This window comes from Rhincodon typus, chromosome 39 (genome assembly GCF_021869965.1).
Source record: "Rhincodon typus isolate 14 chromosome 39, sRhiTyp1.1, whole genome shotgun sequence".
Lineage (NCBI taxonomy): Eukaryota > Metazoa > Chordata > Chondrichthyes > Orectolobiformes > Rhincodontidae > Rhincodon > Rhincodon typus.
Window position 1 is genome coordinate 3,671,101 of NC_063370.1, and position 16,347 is coordinate 3,687,447.

A 16,347-nucleotide genomic window follows, 5' to 3' on the forward strand; every position below is an offset into this window, starting at 1 on the left:
AGTGCTGATATCAATGCGCAGTAAGAAAGTAGTTTGAAGTGGACAGAGGTTGGCAGCAGCCGAGTAAGTACTCAGGAAGCATGCTAACAGCCATAGGATACTTGTGTCAATGCAAGTGCAAAAGCATCCTATGTTGCTGCAAGTCAGTTCCTGCAAGCAAAGGGACCTGGCAGAAGCAATTCAAATCGCAGTTGTCCTTGTCCTCCAAAGTAAAGCAGTGAAGGGCTGAAGTGGTATCTGAGTTGGTATACAAGCAGGCATGATGTGGTGAGGCAAGTGGTGTACCAATGCAGACTTGTGTGGATGAAGGGTTGAGGTAGATGGTGGCCATGGAGAATGCAAGGACATTGTTCAGAAGAAGCAGGTGCACAATGACCTAGACAAACATTAGTCCAGCTGCAGCTGCCAGGTACCTGCCCTGACTTACCTGTTGGGAATTTACCTGGTCTAAATTTCTCGGCAGAGGAGAGGAGAATTAGATGTGGCATACCATGGGGTGAGTTGGATTTTAATGACATGCAAATGCATAGAAATAAGGTAGTTAGCACTGAGATTCTGAAGGCTCCATTTCAAATATGAGGGGAAAATCATGATTATTTTCTTTATTGAGAATCTACATTTTTTTCATTTTTACAGTGTTTTCCCATCATTCTTACCATTACTCTCACCACACCAGGGAGAGATAAATTCCATCCCTAATTTTTAATGTACATAAAATGTTTGTCTGCATCTGGATTGCTTGTGCAACACTTTATACCTTTCTAACTGAGCTTTCTCATGATATCAGAGAGCCCATTTAGTCCAGATTTTCTGATGAGATGTGCAGCATCAAATATCATCTGTTCTATTGTCTTTGGAGATCGGTTCGAATATGGAGATAAGAAATTTCTCTCACTACTGGAAATGATTGCAGAAAATGGCCGCATTTTAAGTAGCCCTTGGGTACAGGTACAACTTTTTTTCTTTTAGGTCATGGTGTTACTGAAACTCTGTACATAAGTCATTAAAATGTTCAGGACAAAAACAAAAATCAAGAAGGCTAATGGAATGCTGGCCCTTATTTTGAACTAAAATACGAGGAGGTCGAAAGTGACACTACAGTTATACAAAGCCCTGATTAGACTTCACTGGGTGAACAGGTCTGTTAATCATTCTTTAAGTAATATATATTGACCTTGGCTAAAATGATAACTGGCTCCAAAGGTTAAATTTTGAGGATATTTAAAGTTGTGTTCGTGGAAATTAAAAGGTTAAGTATTACATCCAGATGTTAAAGGGCTGACAGAGTAGATGGCAAGGAACCAATTTCTACTGACTACATAATCTAGGGTTATGGGACATAGCCCAAAAATTACAGCCAGACCTTTCAGGATCGTATTAACAAATGTTTCTACATGCAAAGCGTGGTAGATGTTTGGAACTCTTTTCTCCAAAATGAAGTCAATGCTGAGTCAGTTGTTAGTTTAAATCTATAGGTGATAGATCGCTGATAAACAAAGCTATTAAGATTTATGGTGCAAAGATAAGTATTTGCAGTTAGATCACAGAACAAATGGAATAGGCTGTGGGGCTAAATGGTATCCTCTTGTTACCTTATTCCTAACTCTAAACTGGTCAAGATTTTTAGATGATGCTTAATGAGAAAGAGGATGAACCTCAAGATTTTTAAAAAAAGGATTAGATCAATTGCAAATTTTTTAAACAAGTGATACATTCAAATTGATACATGTAAATTAACTGGTCAGGTCCATCTTAGTGTTGGATACCACATAAAAAGACTGGTACAAGCATGGTCAAGATTGAGGGTGGGGGAGAAGAGAATGAAGTCAAGAAAAATGGGGTAGCACCATGACAAAATTGTGATTAGACTGAGATCTACAATGGAGGCAATGGCCTCTTGGTATTATCACTGGATTGTTAACCCAGAGACACGGCTAGAGTCTAATGATGACCATGAATCATCATCGATTGTCAGAAAAACCAATCTGGTTCACTAATGTCCTTTTAGGGAAGGAACCTGCCATTCTTACCTGGTCTGGCCTACATGTGACTCCAGATCCACTGCAATGTGGTTGACCCTTAACTGCCCTCTGGGCAATTAGGGATGGGCAATAAATGCTGGCCTATCTAGTGATGCCCTCATCCCATGAATTAATGAATAAATAAAACACATTAGATGATTATCATCTTGGGGCAGCTCAGAATATTAATTCAACTTAAGGCAGACAAGCAGTAGTAAAGGACAATTAATGAGAAGTAAATTTAAAACCAGTATCAGGAAGAACTCCTTCACTTAAAAATGAGAACTATTTGGGGTGGTCTACCATGCAACGTTGAAAGTGTTACAATCCAGTTAGGGATTGTGAACATTTAAAAAGAAATCCAAATCTCTTGTTTTAATCGATAGAACTATGCCACAAGATTTCAGTAAGGAAACAGTACTTCATTGCATCTACTGTGAAAGAATTAAACAAAAAAAAACATTAACTTGGAATGGTTTATGTTATGCATTCAGATTTACCACTTACTTTCCTCAAGAATTCTCTCGAGATCCATCAACTTTGAAGTTATTTACTTTGAAGGGGAGGAGAGGTATAGTCTGGCATGGGGTCATAGGGGTTATTTGGGAAGACATAGTTTGGTTTAATGGGGGATGAAAAGAGGCCTGAGGTTGAGGGGCTGTGAGGGGCAAGTTCTAGAAGGCATTTTCAGTTTTTATTGCTGCTGAGGCTGCCCTGACACTTACTGTAGCTGCCTGCAAATGTTTTTCAAAGTTGGCTGGCCTGACTGCAGCCTACACGCATCCTCCCACCCCCCAACAAGTTCATGCAGGTATTTTCTCTCAAGGTGGGCAGTCTGAGCTGGAAACTCTCTGACTTCTGCTGTCCACCTTGAGGGTGAAAATCTGGTTCCGCGTCTCCAGATAAGTAAGTCTATCTGCTGCTTTATTGTTCTGTTTTTTTTCCCCTTCCTGACATTTTTTAGTTGACAACCTAACAGCTGCATTTCTAAATTGAAAGGTATATTCTAAAATACACAAACCACAAACTAGGTACTTACAACAATGCAATAAAATTGAGGGTAATGTAAACAGAATTCTATAAGAATGCATTAAGAGAATCGAGCTTTCTGTTGACATCATAAGCAGAGCACTAATTGGCATTAGTTTCCTGCTTCATGTCCAGAATCGGCCATGGGCATCAATCAAACATGGCCATTCAATCCTGAGTCAAAGCAGCCAATTTCAGTCCACTGGGATATTCTAGAAGAAATTCCCTCTCATACCACTTGGTGTTTCTCCATCCTGATCTCCATAAAAAAATATAATAAGCAATGATACTCAATGTTTTTATAATGTCCAATTTAGCTTCCCAGCAGGATGATGCAACTGCTTTCTAAATGTGCCCTCAAATCAAATGTCTTCACTGGGTGCCTATCCTGCATGTCCAGCATCCTGTTCAGGTGGGAAAAGAGAATTGAGTTTGAGTTGTTGGTGGAGTTTCGTTTAATATCTAGCCTTACTTAGCCATGTGAATTTTATACTGGTGCCCTCTATTTCCATGTTTATTATCCAAGCTAATTGCAATCCTATCTATTCTCTTCATGATTGTAAAATCCTGTAATACACCTTTTCTCCAACAGAAAATCCTTTCTAACTTCCTCTGGCTGGGAACAGCTATCTCTCTATATCCCTTTCGGTTTCTTCTCAGTACCAGATGTCAGAAATACTATTCTGATAATGATAATTGGTTTGATAATTGACGTTTTGATAATTGGTTTGCTTTGCAGTTGTACAATAACTTTCCAAAGATCATGGACTTTCTGCCTGGGCCTCACAAAAAGATCTTCCAAAATGTATCAGATTTGAGTGCATTTTTGAATAAAAGTATTCAAAGTCACAAAGAAAGTTTGCAGAAGGATTTCTCCAGGGATTATATCGACAGCTTCCTCATCAAGATGGATGAGGTACTGGGAGTACTTTCTTTTTCATAATTGTACGTTTCAACACCTGTATCTCCTTCCTTGAAAATTAATGATTTCTTTAGAATTGATCTGATGAATGAAACATCACTACATTGAAGCTATCTTTGACTAAATAAAGTTATTTGGGAACTGATTTTGTAAATAAATGATTACATACAATATAAGGAACTTTAATGTTTTTATAAGTAGATTTTGTTTTGTTTCAGGAGAAACACAACCTTGATTCAGAATTCGATGACAAGAACTTGTTGATGACGACATTGAATTTATTCCTGGCTGGAACCGAAACATCTAGTACAACACTGCGATGGGCTATCCAGATCTTGGCGAAATATCCGCACATTCAGGGTAAGCATCATCACTCCTCTTCCTGTCTAGTTACATGGACCTGAGATCTAGTCAAAAAGCAATCCAGGATCTTCCACCTGTAATAGTTCATTGCTTCTACTTCCACTGGTGGTTCCATCTCCTTTGGTGAGGCTGACATTCTTGAACCTGCCAAGTTGTTTCTCAAAATAAATTCCTATGAAAGGAACTGATTCTGTTTCATTCCTCCCACTACAGCGTCTCCATTTACCAAGTCATTTTTAAAATCCAATTTCATATAATGAGACTAGTAACCTCTATGCATGTGTCCAATTAATATTTTCTTCTTTTGTTTAAATCTCTCTGGAAGACAAATAGTATCATCATCCAACATCAGTGACTCACTGTTACTCCAGTGTCTCTCAATGGGTGGAATCTGAGAGGTCTGAGTGATATGGGCTATGGTTAGATGTATGGCAGAATTCAGTGACAAGTGTGGAGTATCTCAATGTTGATCTCCACCTTTTATGCTTTTCACAAGTGACATGACAAGATTCTTGCTAGAGAGCGGCGAGTTTCCAATTGATGCTCATTATTGATAAATGCCTTGTAATTTTCACACTGCCATCTTACCAAATTCACCAAACAAGCTTGACATTGGGAAAACTCGACAAAGAAACCAGAGTAAGCAGCTGGCAAATTCAGCTGACCACATCGGACACCAGGCACCAACATCTCAGGGCACACAATGTGCACTGGCCACATACACCCCATGTCTATGGGCATTGGCATCCACCATGAACCCTCATTGCACGTCTCCAATCCACTTACTGGAAATCATAGATCATAGATCCTTACAGTGTGGAAACACGCCCTTCAGCCCAACAAGTCCACACCGACCCTCAGAACATCCCACCCAGACCCATCCCCCCCTATAACACACCTAATCTACACATCCCTGAACACTATGGGCAATTTAACATGGCCAATCCACCTAACCTGCACATCTTTGGACTGTGGGAGGAAACCCATGCAGACATGGGGAGAATGTGCAAACTCCACACAGTCACCCGAGGGTGGAATTGAAGCAAGGTCCCTGGCGCTGCGAGGCAGCAGTGCTAATCACTGAGCCACCGAGCCGCCGCTTGTCTCAACATAATAGCTGTTTTATGTCCAGAACTGCTCATAATTTTAGAAAGATAGGCACAATGCTTCTTTAATCCAATGAATTCAAATCCTGCCAACAGTCCATGCTGATGTTATTGCTGTACAAGTTATATACCAGACTGAAATTAGCTTGATAGGTTATTTTTCCTTCAGTTTCAGCATGGTGGTTTTTCACCAAAACACAAACTGCAGTGCTACAGATTTGGCTTTAACAGTAAAACAAAAGTTTATTACACAAGATAACCAAATAACAAAATTGAATATCCAAACAATTTGCTATGGGAAGGATATTATTAAATTGAATGTTGCTGGAAATAGAGGGTTTGAGTTATAAAAATAGGCTGGATAGGATGGGATCTTTTTCCACTGAGAAATAACTCCATGAAGTCCAGTATCCTGTCACCAAGTCACCCTTTATTTACACATGTATACTACATGACACTGATCCAGGTAGCTCAGAGCTAGCTCCTAGAATGAGCAGAACTTCTGACATTCCTGTCTATATCTATCAACCAGGACTCCCTGACTAGACCAGGTTAACAGTCCCCATCAGGAAACTCATATTCTGAGATCCACCTGGCTGATCTCATTTCAATCCCTACATCCCTCTCCCTCTAAATCCTGGAACGTAAGCCTATTCTTTTTCCTGTAGCTTCTCATTTAGTGTTTTCACACCAGGTCCAGTTCCCCTGAATCGGATACTAGTGGCATGTACTGGACTGTAGCCCACCTCTTGTGCCTGGAACCAGAACTCATCTTCTTTGTCAGGCTGCAACATCTGCCATGTCCATCTCGTCCTCGGATTTCTTCGCTAGGCAGAGGGGAGAGCCAACAGGTTCTGATAGCCTTGCTGGATGTTCTGAGGGGCCCGGTATGTTTTGCTGCTGTCCTGTTTGCGAGGTTGCAGCTTTCATGTGGTCCACACGCTTTGTTCAGGACTGCCTCATCTACTGCAACTTTGTACGTCACAGAACCTGACCTTGTGTCGACCATGCCTCTCACCTATGCAGGGCCATTCCCATGATTTTGACACCAAACTTCACCACCTGAAGTAAACTGCCTCTCTTGCTTCGAGGAGTCTTGTGCCCAGCATTGGCGTCCCTGATGACATTTTATCTTCCTTCCCCAGGTCTGGGAAGATCAGATTTAACCTTGTGCAGAGTTTTCTTCACATTAGCAACTCTGCTGGAGCTGTCCCTGTACTTGCGCAAGAGGTGGTCAGACAGGAACCAGGACTGTTTGATATTGAGTGAAGCTGTAGGCTATTTCTTTAAGCCTGCCTTCAAAGTTTTTACTGGTCTTTCTGCCAGACCATTGGACGATGGATGGTATGGAGCTGTCCTTACATGCCGAATGCCATTTGGCTTTAGGAAATACTTGAATTCCCTGCTGGTAAATGGCGGCCCGTTGTCTGTGACTAAAACTTCCTGGAGTCCATGTATTGCAGAAGATGCTTGTAAGTTTTCAATCATCGAGCCTGCGTTTGACGATGAACTCTACGCACATCCAAACACTTTCAATGGGCATCCACAATGACTAAAACCATACAGCCCCTGAAAGGGCAGGGAAAATGGACGTGTAACTGAGTCCAGGATTTACCTGGCCATTTCCCCGAATGTTGGGAAGCTGCTAGTGGCAATTTTTGTCCGTGTTGGCACATTGGACACTGCGCCACCATTGCGGCTATGTCGGCATCCAATCTTGGCCACCAGACATAATTTCTCACCAAACATCTTCATTTTGGAAATCCCTGGGTGACCTTCATGGATTTCAGCCAGTATCTCCTTGGGACAATCACTCTTGTTCCCCATAGTAAAATGCCACCCTCAATGGTGATCTGGTCTCACCAGGTCCATAAAGGTTTCAATCCTGGTTGTGATGGCCATCTCATTTCCCCCATCATCACCAGCTTTTTAGTTTTGCCAGGACAGGATCATTTTGTGTCCACAGTCTGATATTGTCAATGGTGACCGGAAGGGTACACGGAAAGTTTAAAACCAGAAAGAACCCATGGTGGTGCTTCTGCCAGTGGGATGCAGGCTCAAGGCATCCTCATTTGCCACTTGGCCTCCTGGACGGTGTTCAAACTTATAATTGTACATATTCAGAATAAGAGCCACTGAATTTGATGTGAAGTTATGGGTGGCAAGGCCCTGTCCTCTTTAAGTAGCCCTAACAGGGGTTTGTAGTTTGTTACTATTACAAATTTACATCTGTAAAGGTGTTGATGGAATTTCCTCACATCAAAGATGACCGCCAAATCTTCCTTGTCTATTTGGGCGTATCTTTGTTCAGCATCGGCCGAAGTCTGGGAAGCATACGCTATCGGGTGTTCCTCTCTGCTGGGCCACTGGTGAGCCAATGTCACCCTAATACCATATGGGGAGGCATTGCACCAGTGAGCCAACGCCACCCTGATACCGTATGGGGAGGCATCACATGTCACCAGATCTCGTTTGGGATTGTAGTGTGCCAACACCTTAGACGACGATAGCTGCTTCTTCACTTCCTTAATGGCTACATCTTGGCTACCTTTCCAAGGCTAACCCTTTTCCAATAGCAATTGAAAAAGGATGGAGGCCAAGTTACATATGAATCTTCTGTAATAATTCACCAACCCAAGGAAAGACTTAAGCTCCTGTATGAATGTGGGAGCCAGGACACCTTTGATTGCCCTCACTTTATTTTCCAATGGGTGTAACCTGGTCTTGTCAATTCTGTAGCCCAAGTAGGTCACTTGGGGTGCCTGGAATACATTTTTCCTTCCATTGACGTACGCTGGTCTTGGGGAACTACCTTTCTCACGCTGTTCTTTTTAATGAACCATGGGTTCAGAAAGCCTTATAAGTTAATCATTAAATCCTTTCAGATATACAGACAAAAACCTGTATGCCACTTGTTCAAAATTCAAATTAAAAACTAAACGATATTAAAATATGTAAATAAATCACGCACCTAACAAAGGGGACCTGGCAAAAGTTATGAGGGGCATGGACAGGGTGAATTGAAAGCAGCTGTTCCTCCCTATTGAAGAGTCAATAACAAGGGAGCATAATTTTAAGGTGAAAGGCTGGAGATTTAGAGGAAATTTGAGGACAGTTTTTCAACCAGAGGGTGATGGGTGTCTGGAATGCACTGCCTGGGAGGGTATTTGAGGTAGTAACCTCGCAAACTTTAAAAAGTACTTGTTAGATGACACAAGTTGAGTTGCGCGTGTAAGTTAAATATATTATAGAATAATTGTGAAATTTTCTTCCCCCATCAGAGAAAGTTCATCAAGAGATTGACGAGGTGATTGGTTCCTCGCGATGTCCTGCTATTGAAGATCGAGCAAAAATGCCATACACAAATGCTGTCATACATGAGGTCCAACGATATGTTGACCTTGTTCCCATGAATCTTCCACACATGGCATCAAATGATATAGATTTCAGAGGATATCTGATTCCTAAGGTCAGAATAAAACCTATTATTACATTGTTCATTATTTATATAGCACTTAGGATATCAAACCATTGCGTTATTAATTACTTTTGAAATTTAGTAACCATATATGACAGCCACTTTGTTCCAATTTGAACCGAACGGTCTGCTTTCATCCTGTACATCTCTATGACTATGATAATCAGCATGGTTTATGTGCAAGGAAAATCATGTTTCACAAATTTGATTGAGTTTTTTGAGGAAGTCACCAGAAATGTTGATGATGGCAGTGCAGTAGACATTGTTTATTTGGATTTTAGTAAGGCCTTTGACAAGGTTCCACATGATAGACTAATTTGCAAAGTTAGGTCACATGAGATTCAGGGTGAGTTTGCCAATTGGATTAATGGTAGGAGACACAGTAATAGTGGAGGGTTGCTTTACAGACTGGAGGCCTGTGACCATGGGATTGGTTCTGGGTCCTTGTTTGTCATTTATATAAATGATTTGGATGAGAATATAGAAGGCATGGCTGGTAAGTTTGCAGATGACACTAAAATTGGAGACATAGTAGACAGTGAAGAAGGTTTTCTAAGATTACAAAGGGATCTTGATCAAATGGATCAATGGGCTAAAAAATGGCAGATGGAGTCAATCTGGATAAATGTGAGATATTCCATTTTGGTACAACAAAGGTAGGGCTTATACAATTAATGGCAGGGCCTTGGGTAGTGTTGTAGAACACAGAGACGTAGGGGTGCAGGTACATAATTCTTTGAAGTTTGGATCACATATAGATAGGGTGGTTAAAAAAGCATTTTGGCATGCTTGCCTTCGTTGATCAGTCCTTTGAGTATAGGAGTTGGGATCTTATGTTGAGGTTGTACAAGACATTGGTGAGGCGTCTTCTGGAATACTGTCTAGTTCTGGTTGCCCAGCTTTGGAAAGGATATTATCAAGCTGGAGAGGGTTCAGAAGAGATTTACCAGTATGTTGCCAGGTATGGAAGGTTTAGGTATAAAGAAATGCTGGATAGGCTAGGACATTTTTTGCTGGAGTGTAGGAGGTTGAGAGGCGACCTGATAGAAGTTTATAAAATAATGAGACGTATAGATAGAGTTAATGGTAGTTGTCTTTTCCCTAAGATGGGGGATTTCAACACCAGGGGGCATATTTTTATGGTGAGAGGAGAGAGATTTTAAAAAGACATGAGGGGGAAATTTTTTACACAGAGGGTGGTTTGCTTGTGGAATGAACTTCCTGCGGAAGTGGTGAATGCCGGTACAATTACAACATTTAAAAACCACTTGGATAGATACATGAATAGGAAAGGTTTGGAGGGATATGGGCCAGGAGCAGGCAGGTGGGACTAGTTTAGTTTGGGCATATGTTTGGCACGGACTGGTTGGACTTAAGGGTCTGTTTCCATGCTGTATGACTCTGTGGCTCTATGAATTTGGCAGTGATGAATACTCGCACCTACAGTGAGTGGGAGAATATGATGATGGTGCGTCAGAGACACGGTACATAGATAATGAGATGAGTTTGGGGAGATAACTTTTGAAAACTCATGAGGTCTCACAGAGGGAACGCATCCATGAAACTTGAGAAAATTGACACTAAGCCGATTCAACTCGAAGGGAAAATTAAGCTGATTTTTTCTCAGCGATGGTGAGTTCCAATGTAACAAGTCCATTGCCACTCTGGTTAAGATCAAAAATTCAGTCAAGTTCAAGAATCAGATTTGCTCTCCTGGATGAATATCAAATGTGACATTACACTAAATCACCAAGACAGATGATTTCTAACTTTATTTCATTCTCTCATGTTGCTATGTTTCTCTAGTGTTCAGTTGTTACAAATGTAAATTTTGCTTATTTCCTTGTTGAACTTGTGGTAATTTTGATTTAGGGTACATTTGTGATTCCTGTACTTTCCTCCGTCCTGAAATCCACCAGCCAGTGGGAGACACCAAATTCATTTAATCCTAATCACTTCCTTGATAAAAATGGATGTTTCAAAAATAGTGAAAGTTTCATGCCATTCTCTGCAGGTATGGACTGTCTTTCCCTTTTCTATCTAATTGAAGTTTTGCTTACCTTCTCATCAATAGTGAATATGAATTTGAGAGACAAATGAAGAAGCAAGACTAGTCCCTATCATGTCAGAGAGGTTGGCTGTCATGCAGTCTGACAGCTATATGAAGTAAAACCTCTGTTGTTATAAAGAGCACTTCTGATCTTTGGGATGAGCAGTGTACTGAAATGTTAGTAGTCAAGTTAACCACATCAGATTGTGTGTAAGTCGTTAGCTGAAGATCTGATTTCATCTGAAATAATCTTTAAATTGGTATAAACATGTCTTTTGAATTGATATCTGTGGAAATAATACCACAAGTTGGCTGATAGAAATGATGGCCTACAATAACACTAGAGTTCAGAAACAAATTGGAACTGCAAATGTAAATTAAAAATTCAAAGAAGACATGGGAGAAGGGAGGTTTGAATTACAAATTTGCTCAATTTGTAATGGTTACTTGGATTTATACCGAACTACGCACTGTAGAAAAGTTGAATATTGTCAACTTGAGCAATAAAGTGTGCCAAGTGTGCAAGTTTTTTTTTGATTTCTAGGAGTGTTTCTTGGTTACTGAATGGTTATAGATTTTTAAGTAAAAGTGCATATGGAAGTGCATTTACCTATATTGTGAGAGTGTGGGTAAGGCATTTCTATCAAAATTAATGGTTTAGACCTAGGAACAATTGTGTGAAGTGTTCATAGATCATTGTGGGTCATGGGCATATTTCATGGCAACATTGCTTATCTCAGTTTGACAAGAATTAGACTCACGCTCAAAGTATAGAAACAGATCCAGCCCCCTACTCATTAATGAAACATATTTTAAAGCAAGCAACAGTCAAATACTGAGTTTCATAACTCCATAACATCTGTTTTTGCAGGGAAGAGGAAATGTCTGGGAGAGTCCTTGGCTTGCACGGAAATCTTCCTTTTTTTGACGACTCTGCTTCAGAACTTTGTCTTCAAACCTGTTATTGACTGCAAGGATATTAACATCTCATCGGCTTTCAGTGGAATCTTGCAGATACCCCACATGTACAAGTTTTGTGCTATTTCTCGTTAACTTGAGCAAGACACCAGTTGTGTTGTATCAACTGAATTTTGCAGATGATGTTAGAGCTTCGTTAGTTTATCTATAAATTCTAGACTAATCTTGAATATACATTTTCTGTTTTTTTTTAAACAAATTCACTCAATTGAAATGTAGACCAAACTTCAGCACACAGGATCTGTACCTTTCTCACATTCACAGTACCAATTGTTTATAGAAATTACTGACTCACCACAATTTGACTTCCAGCAACAGCATTTTAGTGAAAAAAACTAATTTTAATAGGCAACACATTAATTAAATTCATATAATACAGGTAAATGGTTATTCATGTGTAACATTAATTCTGTTTCTCTCTCCATACATGCCATTTGATCTGCATTTCCTGTTTTATTTCACCATTCCAGTATCTGCAGTATTTTCTTATAGTAACAGAGTCAAGTATTCGTTTTTAAAAATACAATGAAGCACTTTAGAATTCCCAATAATTCACATGATAATGGAAACATATAATTAAAAAGATGATCAGAACTTTGTCAAAATAGGCTTTTAATATATTTAAAACATTTTTTTCTACTGGCATCATAACAGATACTTAAAGCGAGTGAAATCTGTTCTATAACTGAAGGATGGCCACGTAAAGTGAATGAATATAATGCAAATTTGAACATAATGGACAAAATCTTACAGGGGTTGAGTGAGATGGGCTATAGTGACATCTGTCAATAACTCAAATGTGCAGCCAATTGGATATTTAAATGTAAGGCAGGTGGGACTAGTTAGTATGGGAACATGGTTGGCGTGGACTGGTTGGACCAAACGGTCTGTTTCCAAGTTATATGACTATGACTATGACTAAAGCTGTCTAAATCAAAATGGAGTTGAAGGGGGAAATAAAGCTGGGTCTGCATTTTTTTTCATATCAGCCTGTTCAGATATGTTATTATACACTTCTGGAGTAGGTGGGACTGGAACCCAGACCTTTGGTCCAGAGTTAGGTACACTATCATTGCACCACAAGAGCCCTCTGGGTCTGCTTTATACATATTTTTAAATCAACCTATTCAGATATTTTATGACACACCTCAGGAGAGGGTGGGACTTGAACCTGGAGCTTCTGATTCAGAGGTAGGGATGCTTCCACTGTGTCACAAGGGTCCTCTGGGCCTGTTTTATACAAAATTGAACCACAGAGTTGAGTCACACCGAGGTTTGTAAACTACCCTATTTATTGGTATTTTTATAGCTTTCTTCTGTTAATACGTTGATGTCGTGTGATACAGATATTTATGAATTGCACTGCATGCACCACATTCAAGAGTCAGTTCACAGGAGTACTCTGAGATCTTCCTTCTATATTGGTATTTTCCAATCAACCTGTTCAGAGATGGTATTACACAGCTCTATAGCAGGTGGATGTTGAACCCAGGGTCACCTGGCTCAGAGGTATGGATACTACAACTACACCACAACAGCCGTTCTGGGTCTGCTTTTTTTTTTTAAAATTTGTTTTCTTTTTTATATTTCTATCCAGAAGTGTCATCACACACAATTAGGCGACTTTCCCACCACCAAAATCACTCTGACTGTTTATTTTTGTTAACTACTAACCACCATCAGTAATGCCCCTGCAGCAATTAAATATTTAATGCAAATACTGTTATTGGCGATGCAAACCATCAAAAGTGTCAGGGAGAGAGGGTAGGGACAAAATCAAAATGGAGTTGGAGGAGGAAATAAAGCACTGTATCCCCCTGGTATCCACCTCTCTCTAAAGGCATCAAGAGCATTGATGGACACTCTCGAATGACACTCAGGCTTCAACGTAACCGCAGAAAAGGGGCAAGCAGTTGGCCGTGTCACCCTCTCCACAGCCTTCTGCCTGGATCTGTTTATTGCCAGCTTGGCCAGGTCCAGAGCTGACCCACAAGGAGGTCCTCCAATTTTCCACACCCCTCTATACTGGGTGCCAAAAGATTAGGAGCATGGAGCTGAAGTGTAACCAAAAACATAAAAGACTTCTCAAGTAACTAAAAAGGGGATGCAAATGCCAACAACCAATATTACATGGTCCACGGATTTCACAGCGCCACAAAATAAACAGTTGGGCTGGGAGTCCTTGAGCCATTGCAATTTGCATTTGTAAAGGACTGTTGTGAGGGAAAAAGGGAGGACTCCAGTGTAGAGAGCCCTCCATCAGGTCTCCCTGCTGGTTGACGGCAAATAAGCATGCCAAGGCACGTCTGGGTGGCGGACATAAAAGTTGAGCTGAATGGTGTGTCGCAGCAGCCTGTATAGAAACTGCCATTTTGCAATCCAAAAAGACATACTTCACACATTCAGGAAGTGGTTCAGTTTGTCGGGTGCAGCCTCCTGAATGAGGTTCAGGACTTTGGGGCCAATGTGAAATTGTGTCTGAGCAGGGGTATGTGCGGATGAGATTCCATTACATACCTCAGCATTGTCCAAGCATCCTATAGTGGTCACCAGAGAAGCTGATTGCTGCAGCCAGCTTTATCCAGGCCACCTTGACAACTCCGGCTCTTTCTTCCATCTCTTGGAAAGAAGATCTCCCCTAATTTACAAACTCCCCTAAGCAGCGCCTCTAGGGAGGCATTGCTGAACCATGGCACTGCTATTTGCAGGCTCTGTGACATCAATAAACCTGTTGGACTATAACTCGGTGTTGTGTGAGTTTTAACCTTGTCCACCCCAGCCCAACACCGGCACCTCCACATCCAATCATGGAGCGGATGGGGATGATAAGCAAAAAGAAGATGCTCCTGGATTGCAGAGAGTTAAGTGCTACCCCGGTGGCTTTTAAATATATTGTGGATATTTCCGATTGGGCCTACCTGCTCGGCCTGAAATTTGCTATTTTACTCGCGCATGTAAATATAATATTAAAAGAATGTAACCTTGCAAGAAAACCCAACGTGACCTCCTGCAGAGGTCCCTCCAAATTTTTGGGTTAGTCTCCACATTTAGCTTTAACAAAGAATCTTTATACTTACGCATTGCAAACGTTCAATAGTTTTACGCAGCCACATCCCCCCCCCCCAACAACGGGGAAGATTGTTGGATTTGTTCAGAGCTGAAGTTATAAAAGCACAATCGTACAATCAGTGTTATTTTCGGTTTGTCATTATTTTTGCAGTGTGTGCCAACTTTTCTGAGACGACGCATGCTCTCATTTTCTGTAAGGAAGACAAGCAAAGAAACACCGCAGGGTGGCCCAGCGCAGTCTGAACTGTATAAATAGTTGGAAGAGAAACTCCCTGCAGCAACTATTGACGAATGTTATGGAACTAACCGCTGACTTTCTTGACCGAGTTTTATTTCAATTCTCCTAATTTAAATAGAGTGAAGGAAAGCTTGCAGGGCGGACAGGTTTTTTATTCTTGAAACTCCTAGCATTACTGATTGTAATGTTAATCGAACTCTGGTTTAATTAAGTGAAAGTTACTTTCTATTCTTCTTTGGCAGATAGTTCGCCAAATATCTGAACCAGAACACAGCTTTTATTGTTCTTCCAGGAACTTTTACTCATTTCTTCCGCTGTCACCATGGATTCAAGCAACCCAGGAACAACATTGCTTTTAGCTTTGCTAAGTGTCCTGCTTGTTGTATGGTTTTTTAGAAGCAAACGGCCGCAGTACAGCAGACTTCCTCCAGCTCCTCCTGCCCTCCCGATTGTCGGCAACTTGTTCCAAATGGATATAAAAGCACCTCACAAATCTCTCATCAAGGTAAGAAATCGTGTTCCATTAAATAATTCAAATGAATCTTTCTGAGGTGGAAATCCACAATAGCTTGTCACACCTGGGGACCTCAACCAAGGGACCATAATAAAACTGTAAGCCTAATGAGCAATGGTAATCTGTTAAGTATGTCACAGCCAAACCCTACGCTGTCTTTAGTCAATAGAAAGAAAGAAACAATATAATTTACGTAGCTCTTTTCATGATCTCAACATTCAACCATTCTCTTATTTAGTGAGGGTTGCTGAAGAGTGTTCAGGAATGAATGGTTGATTGGATTCAGCAGCACTATCAGGGAGGCATTGTGTTGAAGCTGGTGAGTGGAATTTTTCCAGAGAATAAAAAGCATAGGAAATAGTGAGAAAGTTGAGAGAATTGGAAAAAAAAATGATTTTTGACATTGAGAAAAACAGTCCAATGTTTTCCATTAGGTTTCAAGGGCGAGATGTAAACCTCGTGAGGGCCCTATTTGCATGCATTAACCTCTCAATATTACCTAATCATGCTGGTGCTATTCATCCAGGTACTAGCGAGAGACTAACCACCCACGCCCTCCACCTCCTCCAGAACTTCCAA

General features: G+C 40.7%; 1 protein-coding gene across 1 annotated transcript in view; it reads left to right on the forward strand.

Annotated features, from left to right (window-relative positions):
• Positions 1-16,347, forward strand: part of LOC109917556 — a 75,181-nt gene that overhangs the window by 29,617 nt on the left and 29,217 nt on the right. The window contains exons 6-13 of the mRNA XM_020517398.2: positions 788-948; positions 3,790-3,966; positions 4,191-4,332; positions 8,723-8,910; positions 10,792-10,933; positions 11,841-12,019; positions 15,168-15,262; positions 15,522-15,759. Coding sequence (XP_020372987.2) covers positions 788-948; positions 3,790-3,966; positions 4,191-4,332; positions 8,723-8,910; positions 10,792-10,933; positions 11,841-12,019; positions 15,168-15,262; positions 15,522-15,759 — 1,322 coding nt within the window. The remainder of the gene's footprint in view (positions 1-787; positions 949-3,789; positions 3,967-4,190; positions 4,333-8,722; positions 8,911-10,791; positions 10,934-11,840; positions 12,020-15,167; positions 15,263-15,521; positions 15,760-16,347) is intronic.